Source organism: Ruditapes philippinarum, unplaced genomic scaffold (genome assembly GCF_026571515.1).
Source record: "Ruditapes philippinarum isolate M1 unplaced genomic scaffold, ASM2657151v2 ctg3871_1_1_1_1, whole genome shotgun sequence".
NCBI lineage: Eukaryota > Metazoa > Mollusca > Bivalvia > Venerida > Veneridae > Ruditapes > Ruditapes philippinarum.
The window spans coordinates 97,978-124,771 of NW_026853460.1; the positions used below are offsets into that span (position 1 = coordinate 97,978).

Consider the following 26,794-nt stretch of genomic DNA (forward strand, 5'->3'; position numbering starts at 1 on the left):
CTAGTTGTGGGAGTGTTGGCACATGGCATACTGTCACCAAGATAACGGTACCAAAATGTTCGGGTCATCCTTAAGTTGAACAAGTGTGATACAATTTTATACAACTCTAGTATTACAGTTTATAAGTCGGAATTCAGAGCATTGGAAGATAAAGAAAGCCAATTTGGTTTTAAAATGATTTTGTTCGTTTAAAAAAGAAACATTCAAAACGATACAATGTCGCAGACACACATCATTTCTATTAAGCTTGCCAAAGAATTATTTATACATGACATTAGACATGCTGAAGTATTTATAGCAATTCATAATACTGTAAAATTGCTTGTTTTCTTTGATTTGATTAGTGCAAAGGTTATGGGAGGGTTGGGATTGGGATCGGGGTGTCGTAAGAGGTAGCGGGAACTTTACTTGTTTGACTTTCTGAAACAAAGCTTGCACTGTATGGCCTGTCTCGTTGCATTGGTATCAGGAAAGAGGAAGTTAAAATAAAGATGTCTCAAAAATACCTCAAAGACATGACGTTATATAGTTAATGTCAAACAATTAAACAAAACAGATAATTCGCTTATCTTTCATATTACTATCACAATCGTTATTTATTTTCATGACCTATTTTACAATAAATAGTTGAAAAGTGAAGAAAGTCTTTTTGAAAAAAAAAATGTTAGTAACAAGTAAAAAGTAATTCTGTATAACATTCGTGTCAAATTTATAAAACTTATGTTTAGTTTTATATCTTTTGCATAATTTATAGGTTACCACTCAAATTTCTTTTCATATTTGAAAGTCATTGGCGGCTGGTACAGAAAATATTGTGAAATATAAGTAATTATATTAATTATATTAGCGTATGATATGTCAAGAAATATTTCAAGAAATTAACAGAACGGATCATAGTGTTGTGAATTGATCCATAATGGGAAAGTCTGTAATATCATGAATAAATATGCCGAAAGTGTTTAGTATCAGTCGTAATAACAAAATACGAACTAATTATACAATGATGTTATTGTTATGAGATGCATTATCTTATAATACATACATTTATCTATATATGGCAGATAATTTTTCCTTCTTGAATAAAATATCATAATTCATCACATAAATTTTCATACTTCTACCACTTAGTACTCTGTTGTATTGTATAAGTATATTCAAATAATACAATTTGTATTGTTTTATCAATATTTGAAAGCATTTTGGAAAATATGCCCATTGAAGACCAATCCGCTTTACATAGATGTATTTGTGACATGTATCCTTTGTAGATATGAGCCGCGTCATGACAAAACCAACATAGTGCGTGTGCGACCAGCATGGATCCAGACCAGCCAGCGCATCCGCACAGTCTGATTAGGATCCATGCTGTTCGCTATAAGTTTCTCTACTTGTAATAGAGTTGGTAAGCGAACAGCATGGATCCTGATCAGACTGCGCGGATGCTGGTCGCAAACCCAGTACGTTGGTTTTGTCGTGACGCGGCTCATATATACTATACACTGCGTATAAAATACATGTATGACGAATACTTCAAACTCTGGACTTGTATGCAGAAGGACATGATAATATACACGTATATTGAGGTGCATATATTACAGACAGAACAAAGAAATAGAAAAAAAAAATATTGTTCAGCGGCATCAATGAAATATTTGCTCTGTTTTGTAAAACAAACACTTGGCTACTAGTTATTAAATGTACTGTATATTATTAGTCAATTTATCATTGATATATTGAAACAAACATTAACTTGAAAAATTGTCTTACTATTAAAGCAAAATTATTCTTGATGGTGTTTATGTTATTGACAGAATAAGTTTAAGGAAAGAAAACGGGAATGCTTTTGAAATTGCAATATAAATATTTTATTTTTGCAATATCTTATCGTTCATTTTGATACATGCGAATACAAAAATAAATAAATAAAAATGAAAAACCGGGAGGTTAATTTAAGAGTAAAATAAGAACAAAAATTGAAAAAATCGTCCGGAATTCGGAGTAGACGGGTTCCGGATCCGGGGTATTTTACTGAGCTATTGAAAATAGAACGAGTAAAATCGGGACCGGACACTTCGTTCGGATAAGAAAGGATTCCGGATTAGAAGGGTTCGGGTTAGCAAGTCTCGACTGTATTTACAATCAGACTGTAAAGGAAATAAACGCTTTTTTTATTTAAAAAATAAATGAATAAGTAAATAAATCAATCAATCAATCAATCAAAAAAATAGAGAAAAAATATCTCAAACAAAAATATCAAAGATGAGAGGACTCTCTTAAGTTAAAAGAAATCACAATAAAAAAAAGACCAAAGGTCAAACAAATATATAACATGTTAAATGAACAATCCACAAATATACTAAATATAATCCGTAAAATAAAATGAGCTGTACGGTAAAATTTTTAATGCAAATGGAAGATATTGTAATTGAACCTGTAACATCATGCGAAGATAAAAAGTATAATGACAGATTAGATTTTCAGAAGTCAATAGATATCTGCTTATTTCACTATAACATAAAATACCAAATATTAAAAACAAAAAAGATTTATATGTGTCACTGTACTAATTAAGAGCGACAAAACACCAAAGTTGTCATTCTCACAAAACCAAAACCCAACACTTTCCATACGTTTTACAATATAATGTTTTAAAAGACAACGCGTATACATGTCCGAATTATTTTCTTTTAATTTGATTTAGTATAAAATCAAGTGATCTGTTTACTTACATGCTCGTTAGGACCATATTGTTGAAATTTCTGTGTATACAGAAAATTACAGATACATGCAAATATCATCATCATCATCATCATCATTATAACCAGTAGATAAACTTGATTTATTAAGTTACTTTTAAAGCGTATTTGCTATAAATAAAATGTGAGAATGATGGGTATGGATTTTATTGTACAGTTATTTCGAAGTGATCCGTATATTTCAAACCAACGAAAGGTTAAGAGTTATCTAAGAATTTACAGATTAACTGCTGACAAGTCATTCGGGACACCTTGCCAATAGTCCCTAGGACAGGGCCGAAACTGTGATGTTACATAATAAATTTCTTTTTGCACAGGAAGGTTATCTTCTAAATAACAACATAGTACGTCTTAATCAAATTGCACTGAACCCTTCGTAATGTCACGAAATTTAGGGAAAGAGGAAGTTGAAATAAAATAATAAAATACACTTAAATATACTACATGAAGTACGTGATTTTCTTTCACTACAATTGTAATCTTCCACAAACATTGTGATAAAAGCTTGTAACACAGTTCATCCAAGTTCGTATGTCGACAACTTTCAGGTTCGAAATAGAGCTATAAACTGACAGTTTTCGTAAAATTGAATGAGTTTAGTTGTCATATCATTGATCTGAAGGATCTTGTCTGGTTCCAGTAGCTTAGCAACTCATTATTCGACTAGAAATTGTTGCTTTAAGAAATAGGGGAAAGAAAAAGACTAGTATTCGCCATTGTTTCGTGTCAAATGCGGCGTTCTAGTAAAAGATATTCATCAATTCAAATTTCGTGTGGGCTCTTGTGTCATTTCCAGATGAATCAAACGCTTTGTTTGTTTGATTGGGTTTTACGGCACACCGACACAGTATAGGTCATATGGAAGACATACCGTGCATTATTTCAGGCACAAACTTGCACCCGAGTAGAACCACCGACGTTTAACGCTCTGCATTATATACTATAAGAATCTTACACCGGCTGCCGGTACAGACCGGAATATCTAACTCGAGGGCGACTGTTTACGGCGGTAACAGTTACCCGAGAGTCTGTACCGACAGTCGGTGTTTGATTCTTTTTCTTGCATATTACATATCAATTATTTTCAGAACAGAAATTACGAAAACTGATATTCTCATTACGCACTTTTTCTTATAGTAGCGTATGAACTTACAACTTCATTCATAACGGTTAAGTGACGTCATCCTAAGAACGCAATTCATTCATGAAAGGTGCGCGGCAATGACGTCATTTAAAGCACGCGACTTGTCTTACATGGGGGTGTAAGACAGGGTTTTCTAGTTTCTTGCATATCAGACAGGATTATCTACCGTTTACACCGGTGCTGGAAAACTCTGTCTTACACCCCCCCATGTAAGACAAGTCGCGTGCTTTAAATGACGTCATTGACGCGCGCCGTTTATGAATGAATCGCGTTCTTAGGATGACGTCATTTTTCCGTTATGAATGAAGTTGTATGTTCATACGCTACTCTAAGAAAAAAGTGCGTAATGAGAGTATCAGATTTCATAATTTCTGTTCCGAAAATAATTGACATGTAATATGCAAGAAAAAGAATCAAACACCGGCAATTGGTACAGACGGGAATATCTAGCTCTCGGGTAACTGTTAAGCGGAAACTCGGCAGAGCCTCGTTACCGCCGTAAACAGTTACCCTCGAGCTAGATATTCCGGTCTGTACCGGCAGCCGGTGTAAGATTCTTATAATCTAGCTTGAGGGTGAATGTTTACGACGGTAACGAGGCTCTGTCGAGTTTCCGCTCAACAGTTATCCGAGAGCTAGATATTCCCGTCTGTACCGACAGCCGGTGTTTGATTCTTTTTCTTGCATATTACATATCAATTATTTTCAGAACAGAAATTGCGAAAACTGATATTCTAATTACGCATTATTTTCTTATAGTATCGTATGAACATACAACTTCATTCATAAGGAAAAATGACGTCATCCTAAGAACGCGATTCATTCTTAAAAGGCGCGCGTCAATGACGTCATTTAACGCACGCGACTTGTCTTACATGGGGTGTAAGACAGAGTTTTCTAGCACCGGTGAAAACGGTAGATAATCCTGTCTGATGTGCAAGAATATAAGAATCTTACACCGGCTGCCGGTACAGACCGGAATATCTAGCTCGGCTTTGCTGAGTTTCCGCTAAACAGTTACCCGAGAGCTAGATATTCCCGTCGGTACCGACAGCCGGTGTTTGATTCTTTTTCTTGCATATTACATGTCAATTATTTTCGGAACAAAAATTATGAAAACTGATACTCTCATTACGCACTTTTCTCTTATAGTAGCGTATGAACATACAACTTCATTCATTCGGAAAAATGACGTCATCTTAAGAACGCAATTCATTCATAAAAGGCGCGCATCAATGACGTCATTTAAAGCACGCGACTTGTCTTACATGGGGGTGTAAGACACTGGTGTAAACGGTAGATAATCCTGTCTGAGATGCAAGAAAATCCTGTCTGATATGCAAGAAATTGTGTATAGACGTCAAAACCCAAAAGACGATTGATAATGTATTTCCAAGTGCACATTCCCGATAGTTTTAAAATATTTAAGTTATAACATATTGAACGCTTATAAAATTCATCAACTTTGGTGTTTTTATAAAACAAATCTCGCTATGACAACCGCGTTTTCGTGTAAACGGTTAAACATGGTGAAATATAATAATTTAGACTTTAAAACGTAAAAATAACTGATCATTTATTTAAATGTAAGCTAGTTGAATAAATTAGTTGTAACGAGTTGAATAAATTAGTTGTTACGTTCTAGTCAACATTTCTTCAGCAGACGATAAATTATAGAACAAAAACTGTGGGACTTGAGGGTACTGTAGTAAATAAAAGCAACTTTTGTCGCATATTGGTCTTGTCTGACACAAGGGAAATAATCCATTGAGTTTTGGGTTTACTGCCCAGATACGGTTATCAAATTTAGATGGAGACCTATTTATTACTAATGACATCCTTATTTAAGAGGTCTTCTTCTATCCTTAATATACTGTATCCATCTCCTTCTTTTACAGGGTTGTAAATTTAAAAGTGTTTTTTTTTTATGTTTGTGCGTGTGTGTTGGGGGGGGGGGGGGGGGTTTAAAAGCCACACCATAATAGTAAAGGTAAAATAGCGACTTTCAAGCTTTACTGGGGACACCCGAGTAGAACCACTGTACGCCGGCCAAAAAGCTTCATCACATGAAAATAATCAATAGTACCTAGCGGGATTCCGACCCATAGCAGAGATATACATGTACAAGTGGTTTGAAGTGAAGACCTGAATCAATCATCACGGTGGGAAAGGGTGGCGCAAGGACAAGAGTCACATGACTAGCTAACACAATGAAGGTAAACAATAATTTTTAAAAGAAAATTTAATGAAATAATGTACAGGTTTTATTGTATGGCATTTTTACAAACAGTAACGTGTAACTATATTGCACTGTGTCAAAATGACACAAAGTAAAGAACCAAAAAAAAAAATATTCTAAATGCTCATCAGACATAAATCTCGTATCAAAAATACACATTATCTTTAAGTCTTATGTATACGATTTAAAAAACTTATTCTGAAAAAACAGTTCAAACAAGTGACCAACAGTACAAGACAGCAGAATTAGTAATATCACTCCACTGACCAATCGGAACTCCTTGGCTATTATACATGATAACCTCGGAATTGAAAGTAGTTCTGCCACGCGGTTTTAGATGTAGACAAAAACAGGCAGTGTAATAATGTATAGCTAATGTATATATTTGACACCCAAAAGTAACGCCTCTTTCGTTAAAATTATGATTGAAAAATATGTCTGACAATTAAATTGAATTTAAAAATGCCACTGATGTACAATTATAAACAAATCCGAATTGATGTAAACGAGTAGACATTTTCTTCAACCATAATAATTAAATAACTATTTGTTTACATGTTTAGTTTCTAAGCGTTGTTTAGAACGAAATAATACCGTATTAGTTCTGTATATTCTTATTATCGTGTTTGAGGTCCGAAATTTGACGGAAAGAGCCGAGATGATGTGTCTGTCTATTAGCAGCAGATTTAAAACGCATTTACTTCCATGATGCCCATTTATATACGTTGAATTAGAACTATTTCATGAAATTAAACAATCCTCATTTTTCAGTGTCTTCATAAAAAACTTTAATTGCAAATCCCCTTAAGATAAACAAGGAAATAAAAAAGGCCAGCTTTAAAAATATTTTGTTCCCCTCTACAATATTAAGATGTGATTTTCATTGACCGACTAATTCCATAATAAAAAAAAAATCATTTCTGATTTTGCTCAGCAATAAAAATGATTTTTGTGGTTAAGTAGTGGGAAACAAATATTTTATACAATATTTATTGGTCCAACAAGGTAGGAAACTCAAAGATGTCCAATTGACATTGCTAATAAAAAAATAATTAACAAAGTGAGATAAAAAAGTGCAAAAAATCTATTTTTAGCCTCAGTGACCTTGACCTAGTAAAGCGAAAATGATAGCGGTCCTAGGATCAAAGGTCAATGGATAGTTCCTACACACTAGATATCTTAAATATCAGTCAACAAATAAAGATGCTATGAGAAATGGTAAGTTAATGTGATAGGTAATGTATATATTATATATATGCTAAACTTATAACATTCAAAGAGAGCATTAAAACTATACAAGCTTGAGATCAAAAGTTTTAAATGTTTCCAACCACATTACTATAGAAAAGTAATAATCACAACTTAGGTTAGGTTAAAACTTAACAACCCAAAGTTACTGTCAAGTAATACTGCTTAAGGAATAGTCTGTAGGCATTTATTGTTATCATACTAGTACCAATCAAACTGTGCCTACATAAGTCTTATCAATATTTTCATTTTTTTTTTTTTTTTTGGTTGGGTAATATCACATATGGCATAACCTTCCAGCAATCTTTTTCCCCGGAAGAAGTCAGGTGACACTTTGTGCATTTTTCAAGAACAAGCAAACCCATGCCTTTAAGATAGGTTCTTCACATGAAAGAGACACTAATCCCTTGCAGTGAACGATATGCATATGATTCTTTATCAGCTACCCTGGCCACTTGGTCATGATGGTCTCTCAATATTTTTATGAATGTTTTTGGAATGCTAATGACTTCACGTCTTTTACAAAACTCCAAAGCATTGTTATCTCATTTTACTTCGCATTACACTTGCCTCAATTATCAAATGACACTTGACCCTTGTTTTTATCTTCCTGGTCTATAAGGTGTAAATATAGCTTTCAATGTGGTCAACATGTATTGCCAGATCAATGTCAATTTACCAAGATACAAGGATGAATTACCTGAAATATATATATTTGAAAACTTGTGTACATTTTTTTTAGGTTACAAAGGTAACCAGTCAACATATCAGTAATACAAGATAACTGAACATAATGACTTGATTTCAATTTGATTAAAGTGGCAATTAACTGATTGCAGGGAAAATCAAACTTTATTTATGTTTTTATATTACATTTTTTCCTGCTAAATATAAACACATTTAGTAAAATCTTTTTAAAGTTATAAAATGGAAACCAGTAATTTCACAGAAAATTTTGCTGAACTAGGGACACAACTCTTCCAATAATGGGTTGATTTAACTGAAAATCGAACTTGTGTTTTGATATAAAAAGCTTACATGCCAAATTTAAACACAATCACTGAAATCCTTCAACAGTTCTGCTACATAAACCAATTATCTACGTACAGACAAAGGGACAACATCATACCATAATATGTTCCAAAAGCCTCTAGGCATATAAAAAACAATCATAAATACATTGAACAACAAACCTTTCAGGAAAATTTTAGCCAACACACAACAACTCACTATAGCTACTGCAATCTTCCATAAAATATCAAATGTTGGGAAGGAAAGTTTGCTGGCAAGTAAACAACCAAAGTACTTCATGTGTTTCATAATTGAAGATTCTGACTCTGAAATAAAATATCACTATAAATACATGTGAGCTGCGTCACAACAAAACCAATATAGTGCGTTTGCGACCAGCATGGATCCTGACCAGCCTGCGCATCCTCGCAGTCTGATCAGGATCCATGCTGTTCACTATCAGTTTCTCTACTTGTAATAGGGTTGGTAAGCGAACAGCATGGATCCTGATCAGACTACGCAGATGCGCAGACTGGTCTGGATCCATGCTGGTCGCAAACCCATTATGTTGGTTTTGTCATGGCACAGCTCATGAACAATATAATTATCCTGAGTAGTGATAAAGGCTTGCCTATCTCACCAGTATGGAGGCCTGTCAGTCTGAGTTTTCCAACACAGTGTTCCCATTAATATTTAAAACAACTGACGGTAAGAAATAATGTTTTTGTTTTCATCCTTACTCTCTTGTTATGAAATATATCTCCACAAAACTCTTAAGACCTTTGGGTAATGTTAGTATTAACAGCTCTTGTGTTATGGTATTAATCATTATTTAATAAAGTATGGTATACCAAGTTGTAGTAAAATAACTTTGATAGTTTCTGAGAAAATTGGTTAAAGTACATGTAATAAATATTTTCATCTCAAATGAAGAGTTTATAGGTACATGTATGTACATACTTTAATTATTAAGCAAGTCTTTACAGTTCTATAGACAAAGTAATATGTGCTTAAAGCAACAGTGTTTTATACAGCTAACACAGGAACCCCCCAACAGACTTTCTGCACTCTTACTTAGAGAGATACCCCTGTCTGTCTTTTCTGCTCGCTCACCAAGAGGGTAACCTCCACCAGAGTTTCTGTCCTCTTTCAAAGAGAGATAATCCCAACTGACTTTAATTCTCTCTTAATAAGAAGTACTCCAACCTGACTCATCTGTCAAGACAGAAAAAACTTGTACAATAAGTACCAACTTTGTGTGAGATATTAATACAGATATCATAACAGTACCTTCTATATTTTTTGGTTCCTCCTCATCACAAACAGCATCCTTCTCTTTTGATGTTTCTGTGTTTTTCGATTTAGAATCTTCTTGTAATTTTACATTAAGTTTTTCACAATGTTTTAACATTTTATCCTTCATATCTTGAGTCAGGAATGTGCACGAGTTTAAAAACTGTGGAACTAATAGAAATCTGTCTTGTGGAAGCATAACATGTTCAATATAAAGGGCAGCAACTCTGTCATAACCTGGTTTGTAAGAGTTATCTTCATTTCTTAACCATAAACTTGCTAGGGCGTGACACTGAGAATATTCCTTCACTCTTGCATGTAATAATATACTGAAACAAACAAAAAAAATATCTTAGAATCAATTAAATGGGTTTATCATTTTAATCTCATATAGTTTTTATTTCCCCTACTTATATGTTATAACAAATATTCATTTAAATTTAACATTACTTCAAAATTATATACATATACTAAGTATGTAGAAATATGTGTATATGTTTTCCTTCAAAATTCATATTAAATTCGACATGACTACATTAACCCATTACTTCATATAGACATCTTTTTTGCGCCTTTAAACCCCCCCCCCCCCTTTTTTGAGACCTCAAATAGTGAAAAAAATTGCCCTATTTAGACCCCAAACATCTGTTTTCGATTAAGAGATGTTGTTAAACAAGAACCGGTTGAACCGGGTGATGCTCCCCGAGAAGGTTCTGGACACAGGAAAGTATAAAAAAAATGAACAAAGGGCAAAAACTCCAAAATTAGGCAAAGCGGAGTTATGTTTTTTTGCACTGCACTTCTCTTCAATGAGATCTATCTATCTATAAAGTTTCCTGATGATATCAGAGTTATGTCTCAGGTAAAATTCAAAGTGTAAAAATAAACAAGGGCAATAACTCCAAAATTAGACCAGGCTTTGTTTAGGTTCTTTAAGCATTGCAGTTCTATCCAATTATATCTAGCTACCTACAAAGTTTCATGTTGATATCTCTAATAGTTTTAAAGTTATGTCCCGTACCAAAGTCAAAAAGTAAAAATAAACAAAGGGCAATAACTTCAAAATAAGGCAAGGCAGAGTAATGATTCTCAAGCACTACACTTCCACCCAATGAGACCTATCTATCTACAAAGTTTCATGTTGATATCTCTTATAATTTTAGAGTTATGTCCCAGACAAAGTTCAAAGTGTCAAAATGAACAAAGGGCAATAACTCCAAAAGTAGGCAAGACAGTGTTACAGTTCTTGTGCACTGCAAACCTACTTAATGAGATCTTTCTACCTACAAAGTTTCATAATGATACCTCTTATAGTTTTAGAGTTATGTCATGGACAAAGTTCAAAGTGTGAAAATAAACAAAGGGAGATAATTCAAAAATTAGGCAAGGCAGAGTTACAGTTCTTGTGAACTGCACACCTACTCAATGAGATCTATCTACCTACAAAGTTTCATGTTGATACCTCTTATAGTTTAACAGTTATGTCCTGGACAAAGTTCAAAGTGTTAAAATAAACAAAGGGGGATAATTCAAAAATTAGGCAAGGCAGAGTTACGGTTCTTATGCACTGCACACCTACTCAATGAGATCTATCTACCTACAAAGTTTCATGTTGATACCTCTTATACTTTTAGAGTTATGTCCCGGACAAAGTTCAAAGTGTAAAAAATAAACAAAGGGGAATAATTCAAAAAAATTAGGCAAGGCAGAGTTACAGTTCTTGTGCACTGCACACCTACTCAATGAGATCTATCTACCTACAAAGTTTCATGTTGATACCTCTTGTTGTTTCAAAGTTATGTCCCGGACAAGAAAAGGGGACAGACGGACGGAAAGACCCGACGGACGGACAAGGCGGCGACTATATGCTCCCCCGAAATTTTTCGGGGAGCATAAAAAGTGATCACTATTTGGCACCATCCCGTCAAAGAGATACTAGTACATCAGGGGGGTTTGAAGGGGGGCAAGCAGCCGCCCCCCCCCCATGTCCAAGAAGATTTTAGACTTATGAAAGGCTAAAATTGGCTTCAGGAAAGTTTTACAAACACTGAAAAGCCTTTGACTCTGTCTCCATCTAATTCTTTTGAGAAGTTGCAGCACTTTGAAATCAGTTTTGATGGAAAATATCACAACGCAAAATAGTGATTTTTGGCACTATTGAGATGTCCACATGTTGCCATGGTAACAGGAGCATGCTGTTACAAAGGCTATGGTAGAGTAAACATTTGTGCCAAGTATGATTAGTATTGAAGCATTTTTTTATAGTTTCATAGCAATTTGAACTTGTAACGGAAGACTTTTCAATGAAAACTGCCATTTTTCACAAAATGCTCATTATGCTCATGCAGTAATGGGCTAAGTTACTCTACCAAATTACCACATTACAACACCTGTTTGAATAAACATTTCTCTTAAGACAACTGTTATAATGTTATTTAAGTATTTAACCACAGCTGTATAAATTTATTATTACCACAATGTATGCATTTTCTTACTACAAACATTTACCAATTTAAGGCAATAAGCATAACTTTATCTTACCACAATTGTATCACTAAACTAGGACAAAGTTCAATACTGTTGTAGACATCTTGAATCAATGGTAATACATCTTGCCATTTATTCATTTCAGCCAATGCCTGAATACACAAAACACAAAGACGTTCAATGCAATCTTGGGCTCTGAAAATATATGAAAAACTTAGTCTTTATACGGGGAAGTCAAAGACCGGGCCCGCGAAGCGGGTCAGGGCTTTGGCTTGCCCGGCTATAGACTACACGTGTATATTTAAAAGAAAATCAAATAAAAAAACAATTAAAAATATATAGAATTCTATACCTATCAACGAAATTTTCAGTGTCAGTTCTAGTCGGGCACCGCCATTTACAATGTAACTCAATGATAATAGGCGGGGTATTCCGATAACGTACCAAATCTCAACTTTTCGGATAAATAATAATCGTCGAGTGTTCCGAGTGAAAACGGAAGCAGTGCATGTAATACCGAATGACACCTTTAAAACGGAAGGAATGAAAGGAATATTTTAACGACTTCCCCGTTCATAGGCTTTGCCTAATTTCATATTAAGTTATAATTTGTTATTAATAAGACATTAATGCACAGTAGAGGAGAGCTGTAAGGTGATAATCAGCCTGCAAAATGAATAATGGCCCTGATGGCTTCAGCTTCTGGCCCATCTTTGACTTCACTTAAATTATTGAAAATATTAGACAAGGATAAAATTTAATGAAACTAAACAAGAACCAGTTGAACCGGGTGATGTTCCCCGAAAAGGTTTTGGACACAGAAAAGAATACTTCTTGAAGTGTCAGAGTTATGTCCCAGACAAAGTTCAAAAATGAACAAAGGGCAATAACTCCAAAATTAGGCAAGACAGAGTTACTGTTCTTTTGAACTACACTTCTACTCAATGAGATCTATCTGCCTACAAAGTTTTATGTTGATATCTCTTATAGTTTCAGAGATATGACTCAGACAAAGTTCAAAGTGTAAAAATGAACAAAGGGCAATAAATCCAAAAATAGTCAAGACAGGGTTATGGTTCTTGTGCACTGTACATCTACTCAATGAGATCCATCTACCTACAAAGTTTCATGCTGATATCTCTTATAGTTTTAGAGTTATGTTCCTGAGAAAGTTCAAATTATAAAATGAACAAAGGGCAATTACTCAAAAATTAGGCAAGGCTGAGATATGGTTCTTTTGCAATGCACTTCTACTCAATTAGATCTATCTACCAACAAAGTTTCATGTTGATATCTTTGATAATTTTAGAGTTATGTCCCGGACAAAGTTCAAAGTATAATAATGAACAAATGGAAATACTTCAAAATTAGGCAAGGCAGAGTTATGATTCCTGTGCACTGCACACCTACATGTTTCTTTTTTTTTTTCGCCGATTTTTACATTTTTCATTCATTCTAGGCCCATCATACATAAATCAATGTGAAAAAGTGAATTGGACCTGTTAAAGTTCATTCTGTTGGGTAAAAAGGCAAGATTTTAGCATTTTATCATTCAAGAGCCTTGTTCGGTATATAGCGGAATACAGTATTTAGTGTGGTGCGCCAATCCTTTTTTGAGTCGATAAGGGAGATCACAGTGTAGCAGTTTGGTTATCCTCAGACTCCATAGAAAAGCGATGCCTCTTACTTAACAACCAATTGGTACTTTGTCCATGTAGAATTGTTAATAGCGAGCTCGACGAGCTGGCCCGAAGGGCCTGCTCGCAAAGCGAGCTTTACGGTAACGCGAGTACCTGCTAAGTGATGGTTTTGAAAACTTTCGTTCAAAGTAACGAATTTGACACATCGCAACCTTTCGAATTGAAAGATAACGATAAAAACTGAGGAATTCTGACTGAAAACGGATGTGTAGACTGGTCACCCGCGCACGTCTATGGGAACCATAATTGGACAGGGAACCAGAATAACGGAAGCTGTGTATAAAAAATGAAAATCGAAGGCGCCATTTTGTTTGAAAAATCTGATAAATAAAAACATTTTTTTTGTCAAATTTTGTTGTGAAAACTATCTAGAATGAAAGAAAATGGTCTAACTAAGAAAATGAATCCGAACACCAATATCTTTTATTCAGTCGTTAACGCTGTACAGACGTTTAAAGTATTGTTTTTTTTTTTTTTTTTTTTTTTTTTTTTTTTTTTTTTTTTTTTTTTTGAGGCCCCAACTGGGTAACCCCGTTTATTTACCCCGTAATAGGTATGAGAGGGTCGGGGTCATCCCTCTGATACCTTACATGATATATACATAATATTTAAATCATCATCTATAATAATATTTTTTAGATAATTATAATATACATTATATTCAAACATTCAATCAATTTTCATATAAATATGTATAACAATTATGTATGATAATGTATTATGCAACAGCTTCAAAACAAACAAAGAATATTGGTTTGGGGTAAATTGATTTAGTGTAGCCTATTAGTTTATTAAAGTTCTTACAATTTGCCATCCTTCATTTACATGTTTGGTCAAATTTGTATTTTTTGTAAATATTCCACGCCAATTTAAGACTATTTCTAAAACCAGGTATTGTAGGTAACACGATTTTTCTCTTTGACAAATAAATATATCTTTTCAATTCTAAAAACAAAATATCATATTTAAAATCATTAACTTCAGAACCTAAAATAAATGATTTACAATTAAAATTATCATCCAAATTATCTATCTTGTCTTTCAGATATTGAAATAACAATTGAATTTTTGGACATTCCCAAAATAAATGCAACAGAGTTTCCTCTTGGCAATTGCAAAAAGTACACATTTTACTATTGACAATTTTCATTTTGAATAAAAGTGAGTTTGTTGCTAAAGTTCTATGAATTATTCTTGTCTGAAACCACTGAATATAGGAATCTTTGGTACATTTAAATACATAACTATATATTAAATTCCAATTTATATCAAAATTTGTAAAAAATGAGTTCCATTTTTCTTGACATGTTGGTACATCTTGATTTTTAACTAGAATATCATAAACATATTTCTTTTTGATATTTTGTGTAATTAAAATAGGTTTTATATAACAACTCATAATAGGGTATTGAACATTAATAAAATCTTTACAAATAGAAATGTTAAGCTTTTGTGTATATAATAATATTGCTTTTTTCAAACTATGATATTGTAAAAAATTTACTTGTTTTTGTGTCACCTGCTCTAAGTAAGTTAAATCTACAAAATCGCCTTGGGGATTAATAATATCATTAACAAATCTGATTCCTTTTTCATAAAAAATTTTGATATAAAAGTATCTATTTCCTGCTAACAAGTTATGATTGTAAAACAATGGCATTTGTAACACTTGTTCTAAACTGTCTATACAAAGTTTATCTGTAAAAATCATATAAGCTTTTAAAACATCTATCCAAAAAGCATTTTTAATTTTATCAATTGTCAATTTACAAAACAATTTACCTGTGCTAAACACTTTATCAATATTGAATAAAGCCATCACTAGCTGTTACATTTACTGTTACTATTACTAACATATCTTTTAAACCATTTTATCTTTACAGAATGTATATAACTATCAATATCAATCATATTTAGACCACCTTCCTGATATGTTTTAATAACTACTGATTGCTTTATCTTTGCTTTACCTTCCCATATAAATTTATAAAATAAGTCATTAAGTGTTTTCAAAAATGCTGAATTAGGTGTTGGTAAACTTGTAAAGCAATGAGTGAATAAAGGAAGGAGTAATGACTTAACAACAGTAATTTTTCCTATAGGTGTTAACATTCTTTTTTTCCAGTATCCTATACTATTTTTAACTTTTTGAAGTTTTTCATTAAAATTTAACTCTATCATTTTTTCTAAATCAACATCAAATATCAAACCTAACAATTTAAACTGTGTATCACCCCATGTCAGTTTCCATTTTGTCTTAATAGATCTTGTACTGTATTTAAGAGAGCCTATCCAAATAACTTTAGTTTTATCAAAATTTACTTTCAATCCTGAAATTTCTGAAAACGTGTTTAATAACTTTAAAACAGTATTAAGGGAATTTTCTGATCCATCTAGCAAAAGTGAAGTATCATCAGCAAATTGTGTAATTTTATATTCTTCCCCATCTATATTTATACCTTTAACATCTTTACATTGTCTTATTTTTATTGCTAAAATCTCTGCACATAAAATGAAGATATAAGGTGAAATAGGATCGCCTTGTCTACAACCTCGTTTAACTTTGAAAAACTTTGATAAATATCCATTTAAAATAACACAAGTTTCAGTATTATATAAAAATAAAGATATCCATTTTTTAAACATAGGACCAAATTGAAAAAGTTCTAGACATTTCTCTATAAATGTAAATGATAACGTATCAAATGCTTTTTCAAAATCTATCATCATTACTAAACCTGGTATATCATTATCCTCAGTATATTTCATAATATCATACAATAATCGAGTGTTCTCACCAATATATCTATTTTTAACAAATCCTGTCTGATCCTTTGAAACTAGAATATCTAAAACAAGTTTAAGTCTATTTGCTATGGAACCTGAAGCTAATTTATAAACTACATTTAATAAAGTTATTGGTCTCCAATTTTTTAAAAATTGTTTTGGTTTTTTTTCTTTTGGAATGCATGTTATTGTTCCTAGCTTTTGATTTCTAGAAAAAGAATTAACAGTATAAGCAAAGTTTATAGCTTTTACAACAAAATGTCCAATTCTATTCCAAAATATTTTAAAAAAATTTGCTGTAAATCCGTCACAACCTGGGCTTTTATCATTTTTCATGTTTTTTAATGTAAAAGAAACTTCATCATATGAAAGTAGACCTTCAAGATTCAATGCTTCATTTTGAGACAACTTGGTAACATTACAATTTTCTAATTCCATATCAATCTTAGATTCTTCAGTTATATCAACATTTTTATATAAATTTTCATAATAACTACATGTCTTTGTAAGAATATCTTTTTGATCATATATAAAGGATCCATCATCAAGTTCTAGAAAAGGAATAATTTTATCTGAACAATGTGTTTTTTCTAAGTTTAAAAAATAACTAGTAGGCTTTTCTCCAGATTCAATCCATTGTGACCTTGACCTTATCATAGCACCTCTTATTTTTCTATTTCTTAATTCAGTCAATTCATTCTGTAAGTGTAAAAGTTTGTCTTTATTTTCAATTGTCAGGTTTTGCTCTATAAGATTAATTTCTTCAATTAACTTTTTTTCATAAGTATTTCTTTCTTTGACCTTATAAGAGCTGTAAGATATAGTTTTACCTCTTATTTCCATCAAAAGAGTTTCTAAAAAAAGTTCATCATTTATAACAAAATTTACATCTTTGTTTTTTGGATCTAAAACATAGTCTATATTGTATACTGGTAAACAATATTGTAATTTTACTTCATCTATTTTTTTATTTATAATATCAAGGAATTCAATGTCATATAACAGAGCATTATTAAATTTCCATAAACCTTTTCCATGACTTACAGAACTAAAACAAAAATCTAAATATATTATTGAATGGTCAGATTTATAACTAATGTCAATATCACATTTTCGTACATACTGATATAAACTATTTGATATAAGAAAAAAATCTAGTCTACCTTGTTGTATAGGGTTGATTCGTCTCCATGTATATCTTTTCATATTACCATGCAGTTCTCTAAAGGGATCAATGAGGTCTTTTTCTTCAATAATACTTATTAAAAAATTTCTTGCCTTTACATTATTGTTTTTTGATTTATAGTTATAATAATCTAAGTCAGGATTTTGAACAAGGTTGTAATCTCCACAAATAATTAGAGAGTCATTATCATCAAAAGAATCTAAAGTATCAAAAATGTTTTTAAAGAAACTAGGACTGTCTATGTTTGGCGCATAAATATTAACTAATGTGAAATTTATAGAATCAAGCATTATTTGTAAAATTATGAAATTTCCTGAATCATCAGTTTTAACAGAATTAATTTTTATATCTAAACCTTTTCTGCATAAAATAGCCACACCTTTGGCATTAGACCTACCATGGCTGTAAAAACATAAACCATTCCATTCAGAATAAATTTTCTTTTCAATTTCTTTTATAAAATGTGTTTCCTGTAGGCAGAGAATATCAGCTTTTTTTGACTGAAATAAATCTAAAACATCTTTTCTCTTGATACTATCCTGTAAACCTCGACAATTGTAAGAGAAAATATTAAGACTACTCATAACTAATATTTACAATAATACATTCAACACTATATCTACAATATACATAGCTACACTTAAGTAAAGTAAATACAATATGTACATGGACCCAGAGAAACACTTCTAAATAACATAATGACCTCAAAAATATAAAAAAATGTGCTTGTATATAAAGAAAGAAATACATTTTGCCAATAAACAAGTAAAATTTACTTATGGAAGAAAAAACTTTTTGTAGAAGATGCATAATATGTTTATGTTTCATCTAATTATATCAAAAATTGAAACATTCTTTTTCATTGTTATTTCTAAATGAATAACACATTCAATGAATGAAAATTATAAATTAGAGGATATCAAAGATTTTCTCATAAACGTGTGATTCATTCTCTTAGAGATGTATAAAACAAACAATTTTCACTTGTTGTGGTATTCACAAGTAAACAAATGAAAAACAGAAACAAATATTTTATTCATAAACAATTTAACAAACTGAATTTTCTGTAAATTATATAGAACAGAAAATATGTTTTATTAAGACTTTGTTATGCAAATAGATAAATAAAACAATTATAACATCATGTGATCATGGTAACATAAAGTGTAATATGAAACTTAGAGTAAATATTAGATAAAAAATAATGTTTTAAGTAATAAGTCAATATTTCTCTATCATAGCAGTAATAGAATTACTACTGGCAACCTCACAGGATATTGTATACCATATTTTACCCAGTGAGTCTAACCATCCCACTGAAAGTAAAACTCCCTCCCGATAAAGGCGAGGGATAGATGTTAACCAGCAGCAGAACTAAATACTTACTGGACAGGTTTTTTTGTAGATAGAGAAATTGGAATTCTTTACAGTATGATGACATTAAAAGTGATACATGAATACACACAAATATCATATGATAATGAATCAAATAAAATTTCTATTTAGAAAAGATGAAAATAAAAGTAAGTGTTTATTTCATCCATATTTCACTCACAAGTTTTATGAATATATAATTACCAGTTCAAAATAACAAGTACTTTATTTAAGATATAGACCATTTATTTAATAAATATACCTATTGCCAGATCAAAATAACAATTATTGTATTTAAAAAAATAGAATTTTTTTTACGTATAACGTATATTATACAAGAATTTATAAATTGTCAAGGTCTTCAATCCACAAATCTATTTTAAGCATTACTTGGCAAATAGGATTTATCATTTATAGCATGAAATGGCCTTATATGATAATACAATTTTCCAATATTCTATAAATAACTAAATAATTTACATGTATATAGGTATAGCATGTTATTAAGAATTAACTATCACCTGCTTAGAAAATCACTTAGTTAAGAAATAAATATATTAAAAAGCTACTTAAATGTAGCCATTTTTGCTTATATCAACATAAGAATTTATTGAAAAATAATCTAGAAATATGTACTTTTTAACTTTTTAATTAATTGTCTTTAATTGCTGGACACATTAATTTTTTGAAAACAACTGAAAAAAAAGAAATCATTATATTTTAGTCTATAATTACATATATATTTCATCTGTTCTCTTCATCCTGTCTATGATACATTTATCTTGTAGATGTTGTCTTTACATGGGTCTTCTTTTCTCTGAAAGTTTTTATCACTTCATTAATATTGTCATACAAGTCAAATTTTATTCTTTCATCCATTTCAGTTAGTCCATAGACAGATCCATTAAAGAACCATGCACTTTTTATTGTAGGGTGCAACAGTAAACGGTTTATTAAACCAGAGTTTAATGTTGTTACATCATCTACCAACTTGTGTCCAGCGTCTTTCATGGTTTTCCTTTTCCTCATTATTTTGGACTTGGCATCATTGTTGATTGTGTTTATTAAGACAGGTCTTATTTTGTGATTCCTTGAAGGTAGTCTGTGGATAGCTGCTATTTCTTCTTTCTCGAGTTTGACATCTTTTTGTTGCAGAAGGTTTATTACTTTATCTGTCAATATTTGGATATTTTCATTTCTATCTTCAGCTATGTCCATTATTTTTATGTTATTTTTTCTGGAGTACTGTTCATTATGATTTGCTTTTTTGTTGGCATCTTTGACAGCTTTTTCATTTTGAGATATTCTTTCTTCCATTGTGCTTAGCCTTTTTCCGGTCTCTGTCTTTGTTTTTGTCAGACTTTCCTTCAAATGATTATTTTCAAACTCAAGTGAACTTATTTTGTCATTTAACTCTTTAGTTTTTTCTTGAATCTCTTTTTTTATAATGATTTCCATTTTTTGCTGTAATTGGGTCATGGCATTTGTGATTGATCTTGAAATTATTGATTCTATGTCTTCTTTTTTTATGATACCTTTTAAGTCTCCTTTAAGCTCTTCAAGATTTTCTGACATTAAGTCTAGCTGATTTTGTATTAATGACATATTCATGCTGTCATTACTTAATGTGCTGTCATTACTTACTTCTGAAATTGCTCTTTTAGCTGGAGGTTGTTTTCCTGTGTTCCCCTTCATTGATGTTTTAAATTTTGTACCAGTAGAGTTGTCCTTTGACCCTTGTCCTGATCCTTGACCTTTACTAGACATTTTATCAATTATTATACTTGCTGTCAAAGTTTACTGTTAAACAATTATTTAAAGTGTAGTATCTATTATTGTCCAATTGTATCTTAGAATTCCTTTGTATGTGATAAATTATAGTCCAGTTTAATCCAGCTTAATCCATTATCCTTACAATCACAGGTAAAAATCCAGGTAAAACCATGTACATAATCCAAAAAGCAAATGATTTCAAACAATAGAAAAAATTTTCTTTATCAAATATCTCCATAAATCTTTATTTATTTTTCATTATATTTCACCATCTAATGCACTATTTTTTAAATTTCCATTTGATATAAAAATTATTACTATAATATCACTAAAACAACATATTTTGCAGAAAAACTTCAGAGCAAATTATCTGCACATTTTTAACTGAAAAGCCCTGAGGGAAAAAAAAAAAAAAAAGTATTGTTTACGTGACGTCACAGCGTAGCGCCAAACAGCACGTGCAAAACAAACAAATCAAGTACACTAATTTAATGTCGCAAACGTGTTAAGTATTACATTTATTTCACTTAAAAAAATCTTTATTTCGCTTGAAAAATTATAGAATGAAATAAAATAAACAAAGTTTTATCAACGTTTTCAAAACTCGTTATTCATTTCACGACAGGGGCGGAGCCATATTTAACACAGTACGTGTGACGTCACACGCACTCGTCACTGCATTTGAAATAAAAATGAGCTTTCATACAAGTACATCGAGCTCGCTTTGAGGCTTTGCCTTTTTCATATTATAACCATTAGATCTACCTTTGAAAAGGTCATCTGTACTATAAATTATATATTGCTACTACCAGTTCAATAAAGAGGACGCAAGATATAATTTTTGTAGAATCTACCTTTCATCTTCAATAAACTGTTTAGCACGTGTTATTCCGCTTAAGCACGTATATCGACAATCAACAAAGTCTTTCAACAATAAATTATCAGTTGCGCGGTCCATAAAACCGTTCAATTCACTTGATAAATCCATTTTATTTATCGGGGATTCCACTTTTGGGGAAATCAGCGTAGCCGCCATTTTCATATCATGTGACATAGAAAGGTACAACTAAACGACGGATAATGGACTTGGTATGCGGATAAGACAAAATTTTCTCATAACACGAAATAAAATAAAATAAAATGATTAATTCGTTCAGTAAGGCAAATGCCAAGCATGCTGGCAAAAATTGACTTATTTTAACCGAAATATTATCAATAATATTTTTTTTCTGACACATCGATCCCGTATTAGGGCAATAGCCCTCCCGTGAAAATGACAAGGCGGACAAAAGCCCTCCCGTGAAATTGACAGGACGGACAAAAGCCCTCCCGTGAAAAATAACAGGGCGGACAAAAGCCCTCCCGCAGCAAATACATATCTGTACATTGAATAGTTTGTATTTTCAATTCAATGCACTCCACATAATAAAATTGTAATCATGAATATTTTTTGTTTTCCATTGGCATAAGCGTGTTTGTATGAGCTTGAGTACATTCCTGACTGACATCTGAATAATAAGTACTAAAATCTGTAAGTGCATATTTATTCACGTAAAAATGAAGAATTACTCACATGTGAAATTAAGATTAATAGAGTAATAAATGATGAGAAGAAGTTAAAATTAACTAAAATTAAAAGTCCGAGTGCCTTGTAATGAGTCAATTACTTTAGAAAGTGACTTTGTTTTAAACGAAATTCGTGTGAAAATATTACCTCGTTAATCATTTCTGAAAGGTACATTCTGAATGAAAGGTGGTTCTAGCTCATAAAAATACTTAGACCAATAGAAAACAACAACAAATATATATGTTACAAATTTAATATCTTAAGTGCATTGAAAAAACCCTCAGGTATGTAACATACATATATATTTTGTACGGGAGGGCTTTTGTCCGCCTTGTTAATTTCACGGGAGGGCTTTTGTCCGCCCTGTCATTTTCACGGAAGGGCTTTTGTCCGCCCTGTCAATTTCACGGGAGGGCTTTTGTCCGCCTTGTCATTTAACGGGAGGGCGTGTCATTTTTATCCGAGAGGGCTTTTGTCCGTTTCCCATAAACTATCATATGATAGTACGGTGTGTCAGAAAATGATAATTGATATATTATATACATGTAGTATAGATTCTATACGGGTATGTGCCAGAAAAATATATTTAGAAAATATTTCGGGCAGTTTGGGTTATATAGGTAGGTATTTTAATTTATCTCATGATTATTTAAGGACTCTGGTGCCAGTGGGGAACATATGCCAGTGGACGGATACTTTAACCCAGAATCCAATACGGATCATGAATGACAATAGTCGAATAACTACATGTATGACGTCCTTTTGAGATATTTTTTCTTTCCAAAACAAGTTCATATCGTAATTGCTCACTTTCCGCAAGAAAATCTTGCTGAACGATAAAACACTTACTTAAAAGTCATCATAAATACATTAATTATGATCAATTACGAACAAAACTAAAAAAGAAATACTTTTTAACAAAATGATTAAACTGTCACATCCGAAAAATCATGATTAAATCCTTTTATTTCTTGAATTAAATTCTTGCCGACTTAACTGTAACTGTAAGTAATGTCTGATTATATTTGACTAGAATATCAAGTTAGTCAGTGATAAAAGGGTCTTTCAAATAGTATTTTTAAGATCCTGGTGATAATTAATGGATCTTAGTTTTCAGCCAAGGTGTTCGTCAGCTTAGCCAAAGAATGTGGTCACTCGTTTAATGTGCAGTAGGCCTTTCCATGACTAAAAATAGAGTCCAATTTGTGAAAGAACTTGCAGATTATAAAGAAAGCACCTGATGCTGCAAATCAACATCACCTGTTCAGCCAATTAGACCTACATTTTGTTGCCATTAAAGATACTGTTTAGTTAACAAAATCGCCATGTTAGCTTAGGACGAGCCTCACGCGGATTCTTTGTGATCTAGATTGTTTCTTGGGGCAGGGGAGGTGGACAAATAAAGTCCGCTCCGTAAAACGGTAATTCCGTTTATTTTCAGTTTGACTTTCTGTAAATTTTACAGGGAAGAACTGAATATAAGAAGAGATCTTTTATTGGTCATTTTAAAATTACAAAATAAAATCTTGGAATCTCATTGGCCATTCTAAAATAAAATGTAAAGGATAGTTCTTGTCATTCTAAGATATTTCTAAAAGGCCGGTCTGTTTTCAGTTTGACTTCCTGTAAAATTTACAAGGAAGAACTGAACATAAGGAGAGATTTCATTGGTCATTTTAAAATTACAAAATGAAATCTTGGAATCTCATTGGCCATTCTAAAATAAGATGGAAAGGATAGTTCTTGTAAGTAAGTAAGTAAGTAAGTAAGTAAGTAAAGGCTTTATTTATCGAGGCTACACATTTGGTTTCCCAATCTTCCATGTGGGCCTCTAAGAAAAACATAATTTACAATATATACAACTACAATATAACAGAAATAATTGCAACAACATTGTAGTACAATGTACATTGAAATTATCAGAACAAGAAATACATGTTAATAATTTACAGTCCATTCATAGCATAATACATGTCAAAGAAGTACATATCAAATTAAACAAAGTGTGAAATATGTTTTAGTTAGTACATCAAATGATAAGATTCTAATTTTGTTATAAAATGATTAATTTAATGATGAAAAATGCCAGGATAGATATGTAGCTTGAAATTCCTGAACTGTTTTCGATTTTCTTATGTTAAGAGGGATATTATTCCATAATTTAGGGCCAGAGTATACTAGGGATTTTCTGAAAAATTCTTTCTTAGGTCGTGGAACAGCTAGGTCTGAACTATTTGTAGATCTTAAGTTGCGCTCATGTTTTTGGTAAACAAATTGGAATTTACTTTGCATGTATTGTGGATATGGAAGGTCATTGATAGATTTAAACATTATGATTGCTTTTTTGTATATCATTCTGTCATCAAATCTCATCCAATTTAGTTCTTTAAACAAATCACTGGAGGGTGCATCAAAACTTTTATCTAGAATTATTCTTGCTGCTCTTTTTTGGAATTTTATGATTTCATTGATCAGATCATTGCTGCAATTGCCCCAGATAGTACAGCAATAATCTAAGTGTGGTAAGATGTATGAGTTAAAGAATAGTTTTCTTGCATGTAAGTCTAGGTATTGCTTGATTCTGAGAAGTAGGTATAACTGAGAGTTGCATTTTTTAAGTATCATTTCTATTTGGATTTTCCATTTTAGTTTACTATCGACAAAAACACCTAGTAACTTTTCGGTTTCAGAAAATTGGATCATTTGATCTTGAAGGTGTAAAGGTGGTAAATGAAGCTGTGTATTATTTGATGTAAGGTGCATTGCCTTTGTTTTCTGTGTATTTAAGACCATTGCATTTTGTATGCACCATTTGTTTACATGTTTGAGGTTGGTTTGAAGTTTATCATGTAGTTCTTGTGGTGAATGTCCTGATGCTGTAAGTGTGGTGTCATCTGCAAACATGTCTATTTCTGAGGTCTCTAAATGAAGTGGGAGATCATTGATGTATATAATGAAAAGCAGGGGCCCAAGGACAGATCCTTGGGGAACACCTGATATAACTTCTGCAGATTCTGACAGTTTACCTGATACACTGACTTTCTGTGTTCTGTTTGCAAGATATGATGAAAACCATTTAATTGTATGATAAGAACAATGGTAATAATGCAGTTTCTGAATAAGAATTTTATGGTTTACAAGGTCAAATGCTTTGGTTAGGTCAAGAAAAATTGTGCCAACTAGTTCTCCATCATTTATTGCATTTATCCAATTGTCAACTATGTTTGTTAATGCTGTTTCACAAGAGTGCTTGGTTCTGAATCCTGACTGGGCCTTAAAAATAAACTTATGAGTTTCTAGAAATTGTTTTAGATGATCAGATACATGCTTTTCAAATATTTTAGAAATGAGTGGAAGTACAGATATTGGTCGGTAATTATTTTTATCAGAATTTTGTCCTTTTTTAAAAATGGGTGTAACTTTTGATTGTTTTAATTTGGTAGGAAACTTTCCTGTTTGAATACTTAAATTGATAAAGGTCTATATATTACAGAAGATGCAGTTTTTAGAAATCTACCACTGATTCCATCGAGCCCAGTGGCCTTTTTGACATCAAGTGAGTCTAATGTTTTTTTAACATGATCCGGTTCAATTGGTGGTATCACAAATTCTGGAACATCTAAGTTAACTTTACCTTCTAACATTTCTTTTAAAATAGATTCATTTGCTTTATTCAGTGCTGAAATATTTCCCGATTTTTTAAATACGTTTGAAAAGAAAGTATTGAATATTTCTGCAGTTTCTTTTGGGTCAGAGACTGGATTTCCATTGTCATCATTTATATAGTTTGTTTGGAAGTTGTGAGTTTTGCCAGATAGTGCTTTTAGGTTCTTCCATAATTTTTTAGGATTTTTATTCTGTGAATTTATTTCTTGATTAAAGAAGTCTTTTTTTGATTGATGTGATAGTATTTTAACTTGTGATCTCCAGTATTTGAATTCTTCTGTTTTCTTTTTCTTTTTTGCATAATCTCTCATATGAATTGCATTGGCTATTTCATCTGTGAACCATTCATTCTGGTTTTTGTGTTTTACTCGTTTTTGTCTATATGGTGCATGTGAATCAAGAACTTTTAAAAATAAGTTATAAAATGTGTCAAGAGCATCATCTGGTTCAGTAAATACATCAATCAATGTCCATGGTTGATTACTTAGATCAGCTAAAAAATGTTCTGCATTAAATTGCTTTAAATATCTATAATTGATAGTGAGATGTAATGGGCCTTTTTT

General features: G+C 31.8%; 2 protein-coding genes across 2 annotated transcripts; both read right to left on the bottom strand.

Moving 5' to 3' along the window:
- Positions 1–7,105: 7,105 nt before the first annotated feature.
- On the bottom strand, positions 7,106–22,242 carry LOC132736927 (peroxisome assembly protein 26-like). Its single transcript, XM_060724140.1, has 5 exons — positions 21,853–22,242; positions 12,233–12,373; positions 9,689–10,020; positions 8,581–8,724; positions 7,106–8,087 (listed from the first exon to the last, which is right to left on the bottom strand). Exons 1-5 carry the CDS (start codon positions 22,050–22,052, stop codon positions 7,990–7,992), a joined length of 915 nt encoding a protein of 304 aa, XP_060580123.1. The 5' UTR covers positions 22,053–22,242; the 3' UTR covers positions 7,106–7,989.
- A 3,787-nt stretch (positions 22,243–26,029) lies between these two features.
- On the bottom strand, positions 26,030–26,794 carry LOC132736928 (uncharacterized; the record flags this gene model as incomplete). The annotated part of the gene is given in 1 exon segment (XM_060724142.1): positions 26,030–26,794. A coding segment is annotated over 1 exon segment (765 nt), but the record flags the coding sequence as incomplete, so codon positions are not given.

Coding starts and splice junctions, on each gene's coding strand:
- LOC132736927 (XM_060724140.1), bottom strand. CDS start 22,052: ATGTCACATGATATGAAAATGGCGGCTACGCTGATTTCCCCAAAAGTG. Junction 12,374..21,852: donor CAGTTTATTGAAGATGAAAG/GTAGATTCTACA, acceptor ATATATTTTCAG/AGCCCAAGATTGCATTGAAC. Junction 10,021..12,232: donor AGTTTAGTGATACAATTGTG/GTAAGATAAAGT, acceptor TGTTTGTTTCAG/TATATTATTACATGCAAGAG.